The 19,771-nt window shown below is 36.9% G+C and overlaps 1 protein-coding gene across 7 annotated transcripts in view; it reads left to right on the forward strand.

The window, feature by feature from the left end:
* MON2 (MON2 homolog, regulator of endosome-to-Golgi trafficking) overlaps positions 1-19,771 on the forward strand; it is a 75,187-nt gene that overhangs the window by 18,615 nt on the left and 36,801 nt on the right. For all 7 annotated transcript variants that reach the window (XM_042872330.1, XM_042872335.1, XM_042872331.1 and 4 more), the window contains exons 3-15: positions 440-567; positions 1,247-1,378; positions 3,817-3,946; positions 4,494-4,591; positions 5,243-5,368; positions 6,116-6,310; positions 7,056-7,180; positions 7,551-7,690; positions 11,998-12,151; positions 15,065-15,297; positions 16,562-16,643; positions 17,331-17,512; positions 19,563-19,675. In XM_042872330.1, the coding sequence (XP_042728264.1) occupies positions 440-567; positions 1,247-1,378; positions 3,817-3,946; positions 4,494-4,591; positions 5,243-5,368; positions 6,116-6,310; positions 7,056-7,180; positions 7,551-7,690; positions 11,998-12,151; positions 15,065-15,297; positions 16,562-16,643; positions 17,331-17,512; positions 19,563-19,675 (1,838 nt within the window). The remainder of the gene's footprint in view (positions 1-439; positions 568-1,246; positions 1,379-3,816; positions 3,947-4,493; positions 4,592-5,242; positions 5,369-6,115; positions 6,311-7,055; positions 7,181-7,550; positions 7,691-11,997; positions 12,152-15,064; positions 15,298-16,561; positions 16,644-17,330; positions 17,513-19,562; positions 19,676-19,771) is intronic.

Genomic DNA, 19,771 nt, shown 5'->3' on the forward strand with positions numbered 1-19,771 from the left:
TATTTGGCATTTCTTGTGCCACACATTGTGTCGCTTTTGAATACAGTTCTGAGGTGATGCAGAGCAGAAGGAAAAGGCTCCTGGAAAGAGAGAGGTCAGCACTGTGCAAACAGCAAGAGCTTTGGTGTAGGCAGAATCTTACAGTTTGTAAGAAACCAAATTGGCTCTAAGTAGACATTTTGGATTTGGAAAGTTGCTCAAAGACAAAATGTTGAAAAAGGATAGAAGATATTTGGAATTAGAGCATTAATGGTGGTTATGGAGGCATGCCTTGGCAGCCCATTGCCTTTCTTCATTTGGCTTTTCCCTGTGGTACAGAAGTAACTCCCAGATTTCCAGGACTGGAGATTAAATTTTCATAATAGCTATGATTAACAGATTTTGCATTGTATTCTTCAAAGTATTAAAAATTGACTGTTTCCATGTCTCTTTTCAAAAGCACTGAAAGAGAACAGCTCAGAGGTAGTTCAGCCTTTTCTCATGGGTTGTGGAACAAAGGAACCAAAGATCACTCAGCTGTGTCTAGCAGCCATACAAAGACTCATGTCCCATGAAGTTGTTTCAGAGGTAAGATCAATCTTTACATAAATTACTAAGTGTTTCAATGTGAGTAGCACAGAGCTCAAACTGAAGATGAGTTGTTTTTTTTTGAGGAGGCTCTTTATGTTACACTGAACACAGTTTGCAAAATATATTGCTCATTTTGATTTAAAAATGTAATTTAAAAGAAAACCTTTTTCATCATTAAAAAAAATGTGGTGGAGAAAAATAATAACTTCTAGAAGGAATTTGTGAACATTCAAAAAAAAGCACTTTTAGTTTGCTTTCTTGTAGCATAGGAACAGTCACTAATAAACCTGATTAAGACTGTATCCATGAAATTTATTCTATGTGAAAATGCTCTGTATTGTTTGTTGTGTGTTATTTTAAAAACAAAATAAATGTATACACATTTATTGCAACATGAGGTGATATATTATGGTGCTGCCATAAAGTGTGTTAAGAAGTTGGTGAAAATAATATATCTAAATATTTATTTGTGTTTGCATAGTATAAAATTATACTGTTATTTCTCTGATATGAGCAGAAAATAAAGAACCCTCTTGAATTTGGACCATACATTAAGAGATTTCTGTGATACTCAATTACATACAATTATGAAAGTGCTATTCTGACAGGTGTACACATGACATAAATGATATATAAACATCATAATTATTGGCACAAAATGACTTCTTTTTGGTAGGCTGCAGCAGGAAACATTATAAACATGCTTTGGCAACTGATGGAAAATAGTCTTGAAGAACTGAAATTGCTTCAGACAGTTCTTGTTCTTTTAACAACCAATACAGTTGTGCACGATGAAGCACTATCCAAGGTAAGTACATGTTAGTGCCAACTATAGTAGTTATAATATCCTAGAGGAAAACTGGGAAGAAGTTTTATGTATAAAGCTCTTGGAAATAATGGAAGAAGAGGGAGATATCTTGAATTTTTTTACTCTGTATTGGCTTTATACTGAACCGTGAAAATAGGATTTCTTTTATCTTCCTTTTCACTCTGTCTTTTAATTCCTCCACTATAAAGATTCCTAACCTAATGGGAACATTAAATAAAAAACACTGGGTAATGCTTATTCTTCTGGTTTTCTATTTCTATTTCTAAATTTGTTTTCTATGTGTTCAAACTGAAATAAGCACACATAGCACAGCTTAAGCTGTCATGAATGCAGCAAATATTAGAAGCTGCCCCCCACCCTGCCTTAAATCTATCACATAAGTTGTACAGTTATTGCTTTTTCAGTCAGAATTGAAATAATGTTATGGTACAATTTTAAACTAGTACTGCTTTGGATATTGTGTTCTAGCTGAAACAAAAAAACACAAGTATTCTGATCTCGTTATATTTGTCATATCCATCTGCAAATTATGAAGTTTAATTTCTTGATTCTATGTATGTATTCTTTTTTTAACATAAGGATTTTTTTTTGACAGATCATTGCAAGCTTCCATATTTGTTTTCTTTGTCTTCCATGTATTGGTTTAATATGGGACAGTTTTGTGTTTCCTTGAGAGAACAGAATTCAAGAATATTTTTAAGGTGTTCTGCTCTGATGAAGGGATTCAAGTTATTCTTTCCTTCGGATTTTGGAGAAATATCTTTGCAGTTAGATGAGTAGTTACTAAAAGCATTATTAATCTAAGCAAGGAAAGGAAAAACATGAAAAGAAATGAAGGCTGGGTTATAAAGGTCTGCTGAAGGCAGAAAGATAATGGAAAAATGTGTAGATGGCAGAATGGAAATTTACTGAGGACTGAAGGATTTGCCGGTCTGTCTGTTTTGTCTTGGGTATTTGCACTATGGCAAAGACACTGCATCACCAACTTGTTTCTTTATTCCACATGCTGCTCATTTTCCATATTAGATGCTGTGTTCTAGGGCAAAAGAATATTTTTTGAAGAAAATGTTTATCATTTAGAATGTAGGATTCTCAGTAGCAGATGTTCTAAAGCAATGTGTGGTAATGTTATAGATTGAATTTAGGCTGTAGAAGGAGGCAAATGTTTGCATGCTACGATTACTAGAAAATCTAATTGCTGCACTGTTAACAAATTGTTTACAGCAAAATGAAAACTAGTGTGTTTTAGAACTATATGGTCAATTTGGGGCAGGCTTTGTCTGAGACAAGAAAAAAAATTGATGTTTTTATCCAAGGCTTGGAATCACTAGAGTTTCTCACTTGGTCAAATGTAAGCCTTAATTAATATGAATAAAATAATGGGTTGGTTTGTTTGCTTTTTCCCACAAGATTATTTGGAGAACTGTTTGAAAGGTTTTTTTTTCCATGTTGAAAAGTTCATGAAGAAAATGAGTTTGAGGCAGATGTGTGTTGAATATTCATGTTTCAGCCTGAGTGATTGAAATTATGAAAATTACTGGTAAACCTTCTTGTAGATACCCTTAATATGCACATTGAAGTTAGATTAACCTGCAGGTAATGCAACATTTTTTGAAAGTCCAGAAGTGTATGACATATGGCATAATCTAAGTGGAGTCCACAGATGGTTTACAACAAAAAGAAGGAAGTAAAAGAAAATTGTGACTCTTGTATGGCAGCACATGGCACCGTACCTGGGTGTGGCTGAAGTTCATGCAAGTGCAAGGACATGAAATAAAGGTAGAAGAGCAAGAAATACAGGTTTTACCACACATACAGATGTTAATCTTAAAAATTCATTATAAGACCATTAATTATGAAATTATGTGTTAGATGCAATAACAAATCCAATGGCCAACAATATTCAGGTCACTGCCTGCACAATGGCGCATCAAAATATGCACCTTGGGAGGAACGATAGCAGCCCAGCTAACGTGGTTATTTAAGTGTTGTGATTTATGTAGTAGAGGAACTGTGTAAAGTTATTCATGTTTTAGCTTTGAAGTTGCCTAATGTTTCTGTAATTAGCTGTATAATTCTGATGTCCTTATTGACCTTAATGTTCATACAAATTGTTTTATGTAGTTGATTGCTGTGTATTCTCAGTATGATGGTTACTGTTTTATTGGTGCATTGTAGCATCATCTGTTATTACCACTTCTAGTTTACTGTTAGGGAGGATTACTAAAGAGAATTTTGGCTAGAATAATCCATAAAAGTTATTCTGGTTCTTCAAATTTAAAGTGATTGAACTAGGTTTTTTCAGGCAACCTTTTGAGAAACGATAGTGGAAAATATTCCCCAGTCAGCTATCTTGACTTAGCTAAAAGGTGAAGATTTACTGCTGTGAGGTGATCTGTTTATTTATTTATTTTCAGGCAATTGTACTTTGCTTTCGATTGCACTTCACAAAAGATAATATCACAAATAACACTGCAGCAGCTACAGTGCGACAGGTAGTTACTGTGGTGTTTGAGAGAGTGGTTGCTGAAGATGAACGATACAAAGGTGGGCATACTTTTTCCTCTGCTTGCTTGTTTTAGCCTGTTTCAGCAGACATCAAGTGTTTATCTTTTTCAGATAACATTATGAAAGATCTAAGCATTATTCATTTTTATGGTCTTTTGTACATTGACTTGTATTTACGAGTGATGAAATCTTCAGTGCCAATCCAAGTCAGTACTATATAGAGAGATTGATATAAAATAATAAATAAAATCTTTTTTTTTTTTTTTTTCCCCAAAGTGTGAGAGCTTATCTTCAGGTTAGTATTGTGGAGGAGTTTGGGGTGAGGGAGCCAATTAAAGTGAAGATACCTTAGAACACTTAGTGTGGAATAGGCCACAACAGTGGTTCTAAAGAGGGCATTCACTGTAAAGAAGAGCTTGGTATTCGTGATCTGTGGTATTCCATCTAATCTCTATTTCTATAGAAATAATAAGCTGTTGAAGAATTATCTGGCCATTCTTTTAGAACCTCTTTGTGAGAACACTTAATGTATACTTGATTTTGAACAGTTCCTTGGTTCACAAAACTGATTTTTGTTTTCACACAGACATTATTGAACAGCCAGTTGCAGTTCAAGGAAATAGTAACAGAAGATCTGTCAGTACTCTGAAGCCATGTGCTAAAGATGCATATATGCTTTTTCAGGTAGTTGGGCAGCATATGCTTACACATTTGCAGTTATGATTGGGTGCTCTCTGTCTCTGTAAGAAATTTCAGAAATTTGTTTTTTGGCATATTGGTGAGGTCCTTAACTAGAGCTTCAGGCCTTCTTATAAGTATTTATTATAATTGGCAATAATATGCTGTATCCAAGAGGGATGGTTGGAAAATGAAGACAAAGTGGCGTAAGAAAATGTTTTATTATGAATCTTAAGTATGCATGTTGACATTTAGTTTGAAGTTCTGATTTGCTTTAGCCACACACTGCTAGCATAGTCATACTTTTTGTCTTTAGTAATGTATATTAGTGTAAAATGTGTGACACAAAGTAAGAATTGTATTCAGCGTACCAATAAAAATTTCTTGGCTTTGCAAAGTCACTAATCTTGAGATATTTTTTGAGGGCAAGAACAAACAGAATTACTGCAGGGATACCAGCAAATAAGTAATTTTATTTTATTTATTTATTTATTTATTTTCATAAGAACTTAAGTCAAAGATGTGTTTGAGGAAAAATTGCTTTGAAATTATTACTTACCAAGGATACAATGTGTGTAGATATTGTTGTAGACTCAGGAAATTATTACAGCAAAGGACTCTGAAGAAAATCTAAATGTTACTGTGTTTCTTTTTAAGGATCTTTGTCAGTTAGTTAATGCTGATGCTCCTTACTGGCTTGTTGGTATGACAGAAATGACCCGAACTTTTGGCCTTGAACTTCTTGAGTCAGTCCTCAATGACTTTCCACAAGTGTTTTTACAAGTGAGTAGTTATCAGAGAGAAAATTAGGAACTCTTTTCTTCACGTGTGTAGTAATATTTCCACATCATTAACTCTTTAATTTAGCATGAATACCACTTTCAAAAGAAACAGACTATTACATGTTTGATCTTTTAGTTGATGGGGAAGTAGTGCGTGCTTTTTGACCACCTTTTTTTTTTCATCACATTCAGTTTGTGCACTTTGTGGAACGTGTTGCTCTGTTTCATATTTTATTTTGCCAGTTGTATCCCTATGAAGTTGTATTTTCCTATCTTGAATTATTTATAAAACTTTTGATGATTGAGCTGTGTAACTTAATGAGAACATTAACTCTGCAACACTTGCAAAGTAGAAGCAATTATAACTCTGATTTGTGTGCATCTACTGCATACTAAGGCACCATAATCTTATGGTAGCATATTTTAGCAGATGTTGTCTAAATTAAAAAGCTTAATATTTAAAAAAATGATGTACTTGCAGGCTATTGTTGTTTGCAAGATATAGGAAGAGGAGTGCAAGTATGTACCTGAGAGTGTGATTTCATCATGCTTTTTGGGAACTTTACAGTATCTGCCACTCTTTTCATTTCATTAACATTTAATTGATACCAGGATTTACATGACTTCAGAGTCCCTGATCTTAACAGTGCATGTAAATAAGATGCATAATCAGTGCTACTGATGGCAATTGAAGAATATCTGTTAATAGTTTGTTTTGAGCATTAATTTTTCTTTCATTTTCTTTCAGCATCAAGAATTCAGTTTTCTTCTTAAAGAAAGAGTATGCCCTCTCGTTATAAAGCTCTTCTCCCCAAATATAAAATTCAGACAAGGTTCTAGCACATCATCTTCCCCAGCACCAGTGGAAAAACCATATTTTCCCATCTGTATGCGCTTGCTAAGAGTAGTTTCTGTTTTGATTAAGCAGTTTTACAGTTTGCTGGTAAGAAATGCATTCAAATTTTCCTTATGCAATCCTGTTTTGCCATGTATATGCCATTGCTGTGGTAAATAAGAGCATAAGTTAATAGCTGGGAAATGCTGACTTGTACTTGAAAGAAGAAAAGTGTAAAAATCATCATTCTCTTATAGATATTTGTGTTTACCTGTATGATGCACATATGATTTTGTTAACTGTAGACTTTCATAAATTCTTAGAATAGGTTAAGTGTTGTCTTTTTTGTAATGGACTGATTTGGTTAAGCCAGTTTTGATCTTATATTGTTTACCTGGCTTTAAATATTGTTAACTACTGTGCTTTGTCAGTAATTGCTAAGAGGCTTTGGACCTCTGCTGCTAAAGCTGTTGACAGAATGTTCATAAAAAACACATGTTCAGCTGTTCTTTACCTTCTAAGTGTTAGGCATTTACTTAAAAAATAATCTTTTTTTTTTTTTTCATTTGTTTACTGTAGTGCATTTATTTTGTAAAAGTATCTATAAAGAATTTTAAAGCCTTTAATACAATTGCATATGTACTGTTATCTTGTCAAAACAATACTGTAAGTATTAGGTATGGTTTTTGTATGTTTTTTGAGTAAATGCTTGTTGAAGTGTAGTTGTTTGTTTGTTTGTTTGTTTTTTAAACCTGTGCATAACTTGTTTTAAGCTGACACAAGAATTCAGGAAAGATATTTTGCATAAAGTTTTTTCTTTTAATTCAGTGACTATAATGACTCTGTATTTTAGGTGACGGAATGTGAAATATTTCTGTCATTGCTGGTTAAGTTTCTGGATGCAGACAAACCACAGTGGCTAAGAGCTGTTGCAGTAGAATCTATTCACAGGCTTTGTGTGCAGCCTCAGCTATTAAGGTATAACGTACAGCAAGTTTCCCTCCTACTTACATTTTAAGAAATCTTGTTATTTTTCTCTGCTGGAAAATGCTTTCTAAAACATTTTAAATAGGATGAAACTTACATTCAATAAACTCCTGAAGGTAATTGTATATAAAGCATTAGGCAATGCTGATTACTCAGGAAGGGATGAATTACAGTTATTTGCATATTCCCAAAAAACATCCCAAACTGATGGGGTAAATGATCTGATTTGCAAAAAAAAATTTAGTCTCTACTTTATCAAATGGTTATTATATTTTATAATATTTTATAAAATATTTATATTTTATAAATATATTTAAATATATTTAAAATATTTTATAATATTTTATAAAATACTTTTCAGGTCCTTTTGTCAGTCCTATGATATGAAGCAACATTCCACTAAAGTTTTCCGGGATATTGTGAATGCATTGGGGTCCTTCATCCAATCTCTATTTCTTGTACCAAGTACAGGGAATACATCAGTGACACCAAACCAAACTGGTAAGGCTTTGTCCTTATTATAGTTTTAATTTTCCAATTGTTGTTTTTTTTTTTTTTTTCTTGTAACAGTAAATTCTGATTTGATTCAGTATATGCTTGGTTTGATATAGTCCTGTTCTTTATTGTTTATTTATCTGGAAAGCTAGCTTGAAACAAACACTGTAGCTCACTCCAAAAGTAATGCCCCATGTTTATTTCCATGGAAAATATGATAGATACAAAGAGTCCAGTAGCCTTATTTGATAGAGCAAATTCTCAGCTGCAAAACACTATTTTTTGACGTACCACCATTAGCTCTGTGTTTTTGCCAGCAGTGAGCAAAACCCTGCATGCCACACTTGTAAAAATTTGCACCAGTGGAGGTGATCCACTGTTACTGTCAGTGCTGTTGAAATGCACTGCCCACAGCTTCACTGTGCTCACACCCACTGTTTGGTCTCCATAAACATTCAGCAAACATCATCAATGAATGTCAGTGGGTGCAATTTTTTCTGCATGGAGGAATTAAATTCCACACTTCTGCTTCATACACACTTCCATGTCAGGCACTGTTCTGTCAGACTGCCCCTCTGCTGCCATCTGTCACACAGAAACAAAATGGAATGGAATATTGGCGGGAAGGTTCAGCTTCTACTGCCATACCACCAACATCTGCCTCTGATGCTCTGGGCCAACATAATAAAGTATGAGGCATTACTTTCAGAGCAACTGAAACTTTCAGATCAATAATTTTCAGATCTGCTACAATAGATGATGTTACATACCTGTATCATGGAGAAGATTTAGCCCTCAAACAGCATAGTTGCATATGTATCTGTTTCTACAGCTACCAAGCTCTTTGGTTCACATCTTTTCAGAAAGAAATTGAGACATTTATTTCTGATTTCTAACTACTATAAATTGAATCCTGTCTGACTGGGAGGGATGTCACTTAGGGCTGTGTACAAGTGAAGTTTTAGCCAGCATGCATTTGCTTCCTATTTTGAGAGACAATAGTATATTCTTCTGGATTTTTAAGGGCAAAACTGGACTGAGGAAGCCAAAGGATATAAAGACTGCTCTGTGTTTTACAGATGATCTTTGTGTTTTCTGTAAAATGAAAGTAGTTGCTTACTGAAAATAAACTTGATTATCTTTTTGTGCAACCAGAGTTGTGGCATTTCTCTAGGTATATTTTATTTATTATAAGAAGGAGTGGTCTTCCTGTTAATCCCTTTGCAAGTAGTCACATCTGATTTAGGGCTTTCTATTTCTTCCCAGGGTTCTGGAAGCATGTCTGCTATTAAATAAATAAACATTAAAAAATCTGGGCTTAGACACATACTTTCCATATTTCCCTGATGAAGCTTGAATTAAAATTTGATGTTAATATTATTTACATTAATTAACTTGTTAGTAGTTGTTTGATAGTTACGTGTATGGAAACTGTTAATGGAATATTATTTCTGGATTAGTTTAATCCATTTAAGAAAATTAGAAGAGCAGTTTTCATCATAAAACACATGCACAAAGAAAACCATTCAACTTCTCCTCAAAACTTACACTTTCCATTCATGTAAAATGGCATTGCAGCAGGCTCATACTTTTAGTAGTATCATTATTTCCCTCGTTTGTCACTTCAGTTTGTTTCTCCTTTACCTTTTTACTTCTCTCTGACTGAGTGATTTTCATGTCTCTTTCTCATACATCTCTCGTCTACGCTTTTTCTTCTATGGCCACAGCTGACAAAGAACAGATCAATGCAACTTGATTTTTGAATGGAATCTTCTGACTGTAATGACAGTCCTTTGGTAGCAGGTGGTTGTACCCACCTGATTGGCTTTTGAGCTTTGCTTTTGCAACAGGGTAGTTGGTTCATGCCTTTTGCACAAAGCTGTGTCACACTGCTCAGAGTGTTACCCAGTCAGCTCTTGGGGACCTCTAACAGTGGAGACTGCAGAACCTCTCTGGACAGCCTCCTCTCCTGCCTGTTTCTTTCCTTATGGGTCTGTACCCCTTGTGATGCAATGTAAGACAATTAGTTCCTTCTGTCCCACCATGCATCACTCCAGTGTGCCTGGAGCTCTTCTGGTTGACATCTTCACAGAGCAGGGTGCAGCTGCTTTGAGGTTCTCCCAGAGATATTTCTCCACACTGAATGTAGTCAGCTCTTCCTCCTCCTCACTCACAGTACAAGTGCTCCATCGCCCTACCAGTTTCACAAGCCTCCTCTAAACACACTGCAGTTTGTGCATGCCTTGTAGCGTAGGGCCAAAACTGGATGCAGAATCTAGATGCAGTCTAAGAAATGCTGAGCAGAGTGAGGTAATCAATTCCCTTGATCTGCTGGCTGTACCTCTGCCAAGACATATTGCTGGCCTGTGCTTACCAGCCCACCAGGGCCCAATTTTGTATCAGGGTTTTCAGACAGAAAATCAGAAGGATTTCTCTCTTGTGTCTATAGATAAAAACAGTGCCAGTTGGGGCCCTCTTTTTTCCTGCAAAAGCCATGAGGGGGAGAAGGACTTGTGGGTTGTAGTGGATGGAAAGCAGGATATGAACCATCAGTGGCTCAGAAGGCCAACCATATCCTGGGCTTCATCAAAAGAGGAGTGGCCAGCAGGGAGAGGGAGAGGATTGTCCCCCTCTACTCTGCCCTTGTGAGACCTCATTTAGAGTACTGCATTCAGGCCTGGGGACCCCAGCACAGGAAAGATGTGGAGTGGGTCCAGAGGAGGTCCAAGAAGATGTTCACAGGGCTGGAGGATTACACCTATGAAGAAAAGTTGAGCTGGCCTTGCTTAGGAGAAGAGAATATTCTCACTGTGGCCTTTCAGTACTTGTGTGTAACTTATAAGGACGGGGACTGACATTCAGACTGACATAGTCTGACAGTGATAGGGAATGGGGGAATAGCTTTAAACTCAAAGAGGAGAGATTTAGATTAGCTGTTAGGAGGAAATTCTTTAACTAGAAAGTGGTGAAGCTCTGGAACAGTCTGCCCAGAGAAGCTGTGGGTGCCCCATCCACGGAGGCACTCAAGACTAAGTTGGATGGGGTGCTGGGCAGCCTAAGCTGGTGTGTGGCAGCCCTGCTCAGAGCAGGGAGTTGGAACTGGGTGGCCTTCAAGGTCCTTCCAACCCAAACCATTCTATGATTTTATGAAAAGGTGAAAGCTGCATCTGCCAAAGTTTTTTGTCATTCTTTTTTACTGCTGTAACGAATCGTGTTGAAAAGAATATTTTAACTGCTTTCGGTAGGATTGCAGAAAACCACACTGCTGTAATTACTTTCACATCAGTGGCAGCGTGTGGTTTACCAGTTTAGCAGTGTGACTTTTTCTTTTTTTTTAATCTGTTAATCTTTACTATATTGAAGTGTATATACATAGGTTTCTGCTTGTATTCATACTGCCTGAATTAGTAATTTAGCTTCTCAGCGTGCTTACAAGAGAGCACACTGTTATGCTGTTGGTAGGTACTACATGATCCTTGAGGTCCCTTCCAACCCGGGTGATTCTGTGATTCTGTGATTCTGTGATAGGTGCTGTGAGTCACCTTTGGAACTCTGCCTTTTTTCTGCATTGTCTGTACAGATAGAACCTAAATTTATGGCACATCCTTCTAGCTCATGTATTCTTCTTTCCACGTACAGGAACCATATATGTACAAACTTCCTTGTCCTTTCATCTGGGGATTTTTTAATATTTTTTTTTTTTCTTGAGTTGGAACCAGTACCTCCTATCTGCTGATTGGGTCTTCCCTGATGTTTTTTTTCTTGTGCTTTGGCATGGAACAGATTCAGACACTTCAGTTCTCTTCATATTCCCTACATTTCTGAAATATTTAAAGTCAGTGATGATCTTTATTCTTGAAATGATCATCCTCTCTTTCCTACTACTACTGAGATCTAAGTGCAACTCAAATAGTCCTTAAATTTGAAAACTGATTGAATCTTCACTGAAATATTTATTATTTCATCGAGACCACTGAAGTTCAGTTTGTTCAGTGTTAAGAATGCTGCTATGCGTGATACAGACACATTTTATTCTGAGTTAAAGTACTAAGGGGTGGCAGTTACTACAGAACAGCCGTGCCTTTTAAACTGATTACTTTGCACATTGTACCGTGTTGTAGACAGCAGGGGGAGCTCAAAAGTAGTTTTTTGTGTTGGTGATGATGCATCAAGTAGGGCATCTCAGATTAATCAGTGTATTTGAAGTTAAAAAATTAAGTGTAGAAGAATTGTAGAAAAAAATTAAGTGTTTGCTGATTACTAAAGTTAGATTGTGAGAATGGTTAATTTTAACCCTTGGTTTTCCTGCACAGGAAGCAATGCATCAGGGAGCACTGGATCAGCACAGACAAACCCAGGAGTGCTTGGAATGGGAGGTGGTGCAACTGTATTACCTGCCTTTGAATACAGAGGTACCTGGATACCTATCTTGAATGTAACAGTACAAGGCAGTGCTAAAGCTACCTAGTAAGTACCACTATCTTTCTGAAAAAATATATAACAAATACTTTTATTTACAACTTGTCCAAGGCTTTTTTTTTTTGTTAATTAGTGAATAATGAGCTGTTCATTTCACTGATATTGAGATATATTATGAATTTTCTTCTTTTCAGCAGAGAGAGGTGGTCTAATTTTCAACTGTTTTGTCCAAATTATCTGGATTCCATTCTGAATATCCTCTACAGCTGTAGCATCTGTTGGATTTTATTTTTACTGTAGTGTTGCTGACTTAACTCTGCTTTTAGATCTTGGTATAGTACATAACAATTTCAGAAAGAAACATTTTGCTGCCTCCATTCAGGTGTCCTATGCTCTACTTTGAATTTGCTTGCATCTTAACTTTGGATCTCTCCAGTGAGTCCGTGATCTGTCTCAGTAATTTTTGCATTCTGTAATTTTTGCATTCTGTTTTTCTTCTGTGAAAGATAATGGAATTATTGCTACTCTGTCTTGTCAGCAGTTTGTTTCTCCAGTAGTCTCTGCACTTACAATATTACTGTAGATTTGGGTTACACCCGTGCTTTGATTTTCTGTTACTGCTGACATTAGATTTTCATAAAATTACCAGATATTGTATATGTATTGTACCAGATATTGATTTAATTGGGGACCTCTGCGAACAGAGCTAGCAGAGTTTTTTTCCTGGAGTGGGGCTGTTTTCTTTTGAATGCATGAAGACTTGCATTCAACATTTTTCGTGGCCATTCCTATGGAACTAACAACTCTATTCTGCAGTTTGCTTTCCCATCCTGGGAAGTTAGTGTGTATGATCTCCACCACACAGGCGTGCTGTAACTATTAAACCCATTAGTAATTTTAATTAGAGCCATATGCTTGTAAGTAGAGGATGAAATGTATTGATGGAGGGAAGAGGGAAAAGCACTACATTGTGACTGCATTACACAACTGCTGGAGCAGAATTTAGGGACTTCCTTAGTTGGACTGTGTTACCCTCCACTTTTAACATTGCTTAGAATCATAGAATCACAAGGTTGGAAAGGACCTACAAGACCATCTAGTCCAACTGTCCTCCCATTACCACTGCTACCACAGGCTACTAAACCACATCTTGTAGCTCCTCATCCAGATGCCTCTTGAGCACTGCCAGGGACGGTGACTGCACCACGTCCCTGGGCAGCCATTCCAGTGCTTGACCACTCTCTGAGAGAAAATGTTTTTCTTTATGTTTAACCTAAACCTCCTCTGGTACAACTTGTGGCCATTTTCTATGGGGCCAAACCCCTGCTCATCATAACCTCCCTTCAGGAAGCTTGTTTTCCTACATGTGAGTGTGTTGCTTTTTTCAGACCACCACCTAAGCCTGGATCACTATTGGTTTTTTGTTTTTTTTTGTCTGATGCCTTCTTTCCCATCTTTGGAATCCATTCAGTTGTACCTTTTTTCAGCTGACCTCTTATCCCCCAAACGTCACTTTTAGCGGTTCAACTTAAAATAGGTGTTACAGAAATCAGACTCGAGACTTCAAAAAATAAAGTTGCAATTTCTGAAATCTGTAACATTTTGATAAATGATATATTTGATTGTAAGCTAATTTAATGGCTTTACTTATCATTTTTTGCAGCAGAGGTTGTTTGACTTACTTCATCTTAGCCTTTTTTTCCTCTGTGCCACATTCTCCAACATAGTCAGGCATAAGCTAAATTCAGTATGGAAATCCTGTGTTGTAGTGCTGATCCAAGATTCGGGTGTTGAAATCAGTACCTGTCTGAATGCCAAACAGTTGACAAAGCTATGCTTTATTTGTAACGACACTGTTACTATTTGCTTTTATGGAGTCATCACACTTTACACAGTTACTGCTCTGTTTTTGGTGTTACAACTACTCTTTATTTATTTTTGTTGCTACTTTTTCAATATGAAATGAGTACTGTTTCTTCTGCCCTCCATTATGCCTTTAAGAGTAGAAAGAAAAGTTGAACATTTGATCTACCTATACTTCATATTCCCTCAGCTGCCTCAAACAGCCATCTTCAGGAAAGTTGAATTAATAAGTGAAGCATTACATGCTCAGGGAAAGGTGAATCTTTGGGCAGAAAGCTGTGGAGGAACTAGAGTATAAAATCCTTGGTATACTGCAGTTGGAATGCCTAATCTGTTTAAGAATGTTTTGTAAAGCTAATCCTGGAACAGTAGTTGTTGGGATAGCAGGTCGTTTCTTTAACAGACCACCTTTGCTTGTGCAGATACTGCTGCAGCAGCAGCTATGGCCTGTTTCTTGTTGGGCTTTTAGCCCAGCAACTCTTTACAATCTTCTAAGGTAAAATATGAAGAAAAGTGATAATGAGGCTGCATTTCTAGAATGATGACGATTTAACTGCATGATATCTTGCAGTGAAATCCAGCATTTCCTCTTTGTACAAGTAACTGCCATTGTCTACTATGCATGCAGTTTATGAATATTTACTCATATATTATCTTGCTGTGGCAGACTTTTCTGGTTGTATGGACTCAGCTTGGAACATTTGGCTTATCCTCAATTTTGTTATAAGAGTGTTTCCACTGTTGTGACTTTCTGACCTATTTCTTCTGTTTTTTTTCTACGTAATTATGTTCTTTGGGACACATTCACTTTCAGCAACTATAAGTATTGTAAAAAAAGGAGAATAATTTATTGAGTGATACCTACTGTATGTGTTAACTTCATAACTGTACTTTAATTTACTATTTTACTTAATGCTTCATTTACCTTTTTAATTAGCTACTTAATCAAGTAGTTGATTTTCTCGAGTTGCTGTAAATTGTCAAGGTTATTTGGGGCCTGTTAGCACTTGGTATTGATTTGGAATCTTTGTTTTTGTTGCTGTTTTTAATCACAGTTGTACTATTACGTACCTACCTGTAATGCTTTCGATTTTTCAGTTTGGAAATGCTGGACAAAGTGGAACCACCTACAATTCCTGAAGGCTATGCTATGTCAGTGGCATTTCACTGTTTACTGGATCTTGTCCGTGGTATCACTACCATGATTGAAGGAGAGTTGGGAGAGGCAGAAACAGGCAGTCAAAGCACAGCAGAGACAACTTCATTACCAGCACAGTCTTCAGAGCATCAGGACTTGCAGTCTTTATCTGACCAGTCAGACAAAGAACTAGGTATTTGAAAATGCAAATGCTGTCTAATGTGCAACAGTTTTATGTAAAGTTGGATTAGGGGAGTTAATGCTTTGTTGCTTGAATTTATTGCTTTAAAATCTTACATAAATATTTTTAATGATGGAAGAGGGTTTTGTTTTTTTGGTTTATTTTGTAACAGAACAGCAGTAGTCTTACAAAACTTGGCTTGATATAATGCTTTTGTCCTCTAGCACCTTAGCTCTACATTCATTATGGTGAACTGATACTGTTTTACTTGTTTTGGGAATGTGAGAGAGAGATTAGGCATTTTGTTCTCCAGAATGGTTTTTCTTCCTTCCTGTGTCCTTTACTCTTCTTGAGAAGAAACTTAACTGAAAGAAATGTGCCAGTTAAAACTGTACTACAAGAAAGCTGTTTTTCTACTAATGAGATGAAAAGAAAAATATTCTAATGGAAAGATTTTAAGTGAGTTACAAGTATATGGGAAGAGCATAATTTATTTAAAACCAGAAATAATATGAGCTTGTATCTGTGCAAGATATGGAGAGTCTGTATATGTATAAGCAGAAGATCCATCTCATGACATGCTGACTTGTGTACCTGGCAGCGGAGATTCTATTAGCTGCTTTAATCATCGCCTGCAGTCCCTGCCAATCGCAGAGCTCTCCGTGAATGCTGCAGAGCTCTCCATGGTGCTGCAAGCAGCACAAGTTTGGCCTGCGTCTTGTAGTGGTTGAGGGAAAAAGAAAGCTCTGTGGACTTACAGGCACATTTTAATTTTGTTAGGCCAGTTTTGTTTCTTAATACGTAAGTGAAATGAAGTGTCTGTATATATCCAGTAGCCTGGAAAGCGCTAAAAGACAAGGGGAGAGATAGTTCCTGCACTGCAGAATTTCAGTAGAATGTTTCTTGTTTGCCTGATATTCCACCGTTATGCACTTATGCATACATGCACGCTTATTTTTGTAGAAAAGGATTAAAAATAGTTTTGTATAACTCTGTAGGATTTTTTGAAATGTAATTTAGAATAAGCATTGCACTCGTTACATTTTTACCTTAGCAATATTGCTATAAATCGGTCTGTTTAACTGGTAATGGTGTGAGTGCATGCATACATTTATCTGTGCATGTGTATTTATATATACATATGTGTGTTTGTGTATATATACACACACAAACTTTAAAGTTCCAACACCAGACACTGTATGTTTGTAATAATACTTTAGTTTAGAAACTTTCTATTATTTGTTTCTACTTTAAATAATTATGTATTTATTTCAAGTTAGCAGAGCTGTCTGGGAAGAAATGGTAAATGCATGTTGGTGTGGTCTTCTTGCTGCATTGTCTCTCCTACTTGATGCAAGGTATTTGATCTTCCATTTCTCGTGATCTTTCAGTGATGATACTCTCAGTTATACTTTGGACTGAGTTTGTCTATTGGTTGACTGTTGTTTGAGAGAGCTATTCTTAGTATGCAAGAAGATGTCTGGGGGTTGGTGATTGCGAGGCTGAGTGAAGATCTACTAAGTGTAAACTACATGGAACCATTATTGTACTTCAATATAGGAAAATTAATTTGAATTTCAAAGACTTCCATTTAAACTATTTAAATCGTATTCTTTTTTAATTTGACTGAATATTTCAATATGATGAAGTGATTCTACTCACATTGTGATTAGTGTTGATAAGAATCTCAGTACTTGTTAATATTTCAACAATTGGTATTAATATACAGTCTTTCAAATGGAGGAGCTGTTTACTAATAACTTTAGTAACTATTGCATGGCTTTCAAAGAGTCTTTTTCTTATCAAACACTATTTTCTGAAATTGGTGTTAAATATCTCCTCATAGTCTCTTTTGTGAAGTCATTCATAACTAAGGAACAGTTTTATAGGAAATGGTTCTGAAGAATATTGTTGATTGGTTGTGCTTGTTCTTCATTTTTTATGGTGCTCCAATTTCAAAGTATGAGTTCTCATTGATTTCAGCTTGCGTTAGCTGCTTCTGTGCCATGGGTTAATTCTTAGTAAAAAATTGTCTACCGTTTCAGCACTGATGAAGCTGCTACTGAAAATATTTTAAAAGCAGAATTAACTATGGCTGCACTCTGTGGAAGACTAGGTCTTGTAACATCAAGAGATGCCTTCATTACTGCCATTTGCAAGGGATCCTTACCTCCTCACTATGCTCTTACTGTATTAAATAGCACAACTGCAGCTCTGTCCAGCAAATGTAAGTATATAGATTTTCCTCTGTTGTTCAAATGTGTTTAATTTTGCTCTACATGTTGTCCATCAATCACAGAATCATGGAATTGTAGGGGCTGGAAGGGACCTCCAGAGATCATCTAGTCCAGCTCTCCTGCAAAGCAGGCTCCCTACAGCAGGCTGCACAGGTAGGCATCCAGGTGGATCTTGAATATCTCCAGAGAAGGAGAATCCACGGCCTCCCTATGCAGTCTGTTCCAGAGTTCTGTCACCCTTACCGTGAAGAAGTTTCTTTGCATATTGGTGAGGAACTTCCCATGCTGCAGTTTATGGCTGTGCTCCAGTTTATGGCTGTAAACGTATCTAAACCCAGATTTTCTCAGGATGTAGTTGACTTCCTTCAGAAGAGGGTTGGCCAGCAGGGACAGGGAGGTGATTGTCCCCCTCTATTCTGCTCTTGTGAGGCCCCATCTGGAGTACTGTGTCCAGGTCTGGAGCCCCCAGTACAAGAAAGAAAGAGAGCTGTTGGAGAGGGTCCAGAGGAGGACCACAAAGGTGATCAGGGGACTGGAGCACCTCCCCTACGAAGACAGGCTGAGGAAGCTGGGCTTGTTCAGCCTGGAGAAAAGAAGGCTGTGAGGTGACCTCATTGCAGGCTTTCAATACCTAAAGGGAACCTACAAACAGGAGGGGAATCAACTCTTTGAAAGGGTAGATAACAGCAGGACAAGGGGAAATGATTTTAAGTTGAGGGAGGGAAGATTTAGGTTGGATGTCAGGGGGAAGTTCTTTACAGAGAGAGTGGTGAGGTGCTGGCACAGACTGCCCAGAGAGGTTGTGGATGCCCCATCCCTAGAGATGTTCTAGGCCAGATTGGATGGGGCCCCGGGCAGCCTGGTCTGGTATTAAATGGGGAGGTTGGTGGTCCTGCATGTGGCGGGGGGTTGGCGATTCATGATCCTTGATTCATGATTCATGATTCTTCCAACCCTGGCCATTCTGTGATTCTGTGTAAAGATGTACAAGTATTAGGTATAATTTTAACTAGCCTAAAACCTCCCCAGATGCTTAGTGTATGTCAGAAATTTACCTTCTAAGGAGGTCTGTCTATCATCCTAAAGATCTGTTAGGATATGTAATTAAGGCATTCAAATTCTGAAAAAGTCCTTGGCAGGAAACTCAGATAGTCACTGACTAGAATATTGTGCATTTGTAGTGTGCTGTGTTTTTTTCTACAGTTGTATAGTGATTAATAGAACTTACTGCATAAATAGGTCTTAAGTTCTGGATGCTGTTCAGCTTACAAGAGATTCAGTTGATGCTTTCTACATCCTGAGATGGTGTTTTAAATCATTGGATATGCCAGTTGAGAATATACTCTTGCTAATTTTGAAAATTAATTGCTCTGTAGCCAGAACTGCAACTGCCTGGTGAACAAGCAGGTGGATTTAACATTAGATCTCTTAAAACAAAAATACTTCAGTATTAGAACAAAGACCAGAATCTTTCCTCTAGGCCATGAACAAACTAAGTGTATTATGAGACCACAGGTATACAAAGCAGTACATATTACTGAGGTATGCTAACTTCTGTGAAGACATAGCACTGATAATGCTATTTTATTTAGGTTTGTTTTACGGATGAGTTACAAAAAGGATCTGTGGTGTCTTGTATTGGGAAGACATCACTATGTAACACTTGTGAAATCTTCATTTTCTTAGTGCCATATTACAGTGGTAGCACACAGTTACACTACTAATAGATAATAACTGCAGATAACCCAGTTGAGACGTAGCCTGAGGCTTATCTTACCAACTTAGCAAAAAATTTTACTCTTGACATAAAATATATTTATATAGAAAAAGGGAGGGAGGAATTAGTACTGGTTCATTTAACCCTGTAGCATAATGATGTAGTAGTCTGCATACAACCAAAGACTTAATTGAAGTCAGCTATCTTAAAGCTAATACTGTGAAAATAATTTCAGGAGGTTTGCCACTACTCAGGAGTGGTGGTTGTTGTTACTACAGCAGGTACTGGACTTTAAATTTGGATATTTTTTCATTTTCCTCTAGCATATTCCATTCAGGGACAGAATGTTCAAATGATCAGTCCCTCAAGCGAGTCTCATCAGCAAGTTGTGGCAGTAGGACAGCCCTTAGCTCTTCAGCCACAAGGAACAGTAATGGTAAGTACAACTTCTGAGTGATACCTGTCTTGCTTACTAACTTCTTTTTGCATCTTAGTATGTCTCAAAAGTGGCAATAGGTAAGCAGCATTCTTA

The sequence above is a fragment of the Lagopus leucura genome, unplaced genomic scaffold (genome assembly GCF_019238085.1).
Source record: "Lagopus leucura isolate 7727_CA_CO unplaced genomic scaffold, USGS_WTPT01 Super-Scaffold_100008, whole genome shotgun sequence".
Lineage (NCBI taxonomy): Eukaryota > Metazoa > Chordata > Aves > Galliformes > Phasianidae > Lagopus > Lagopus leucura.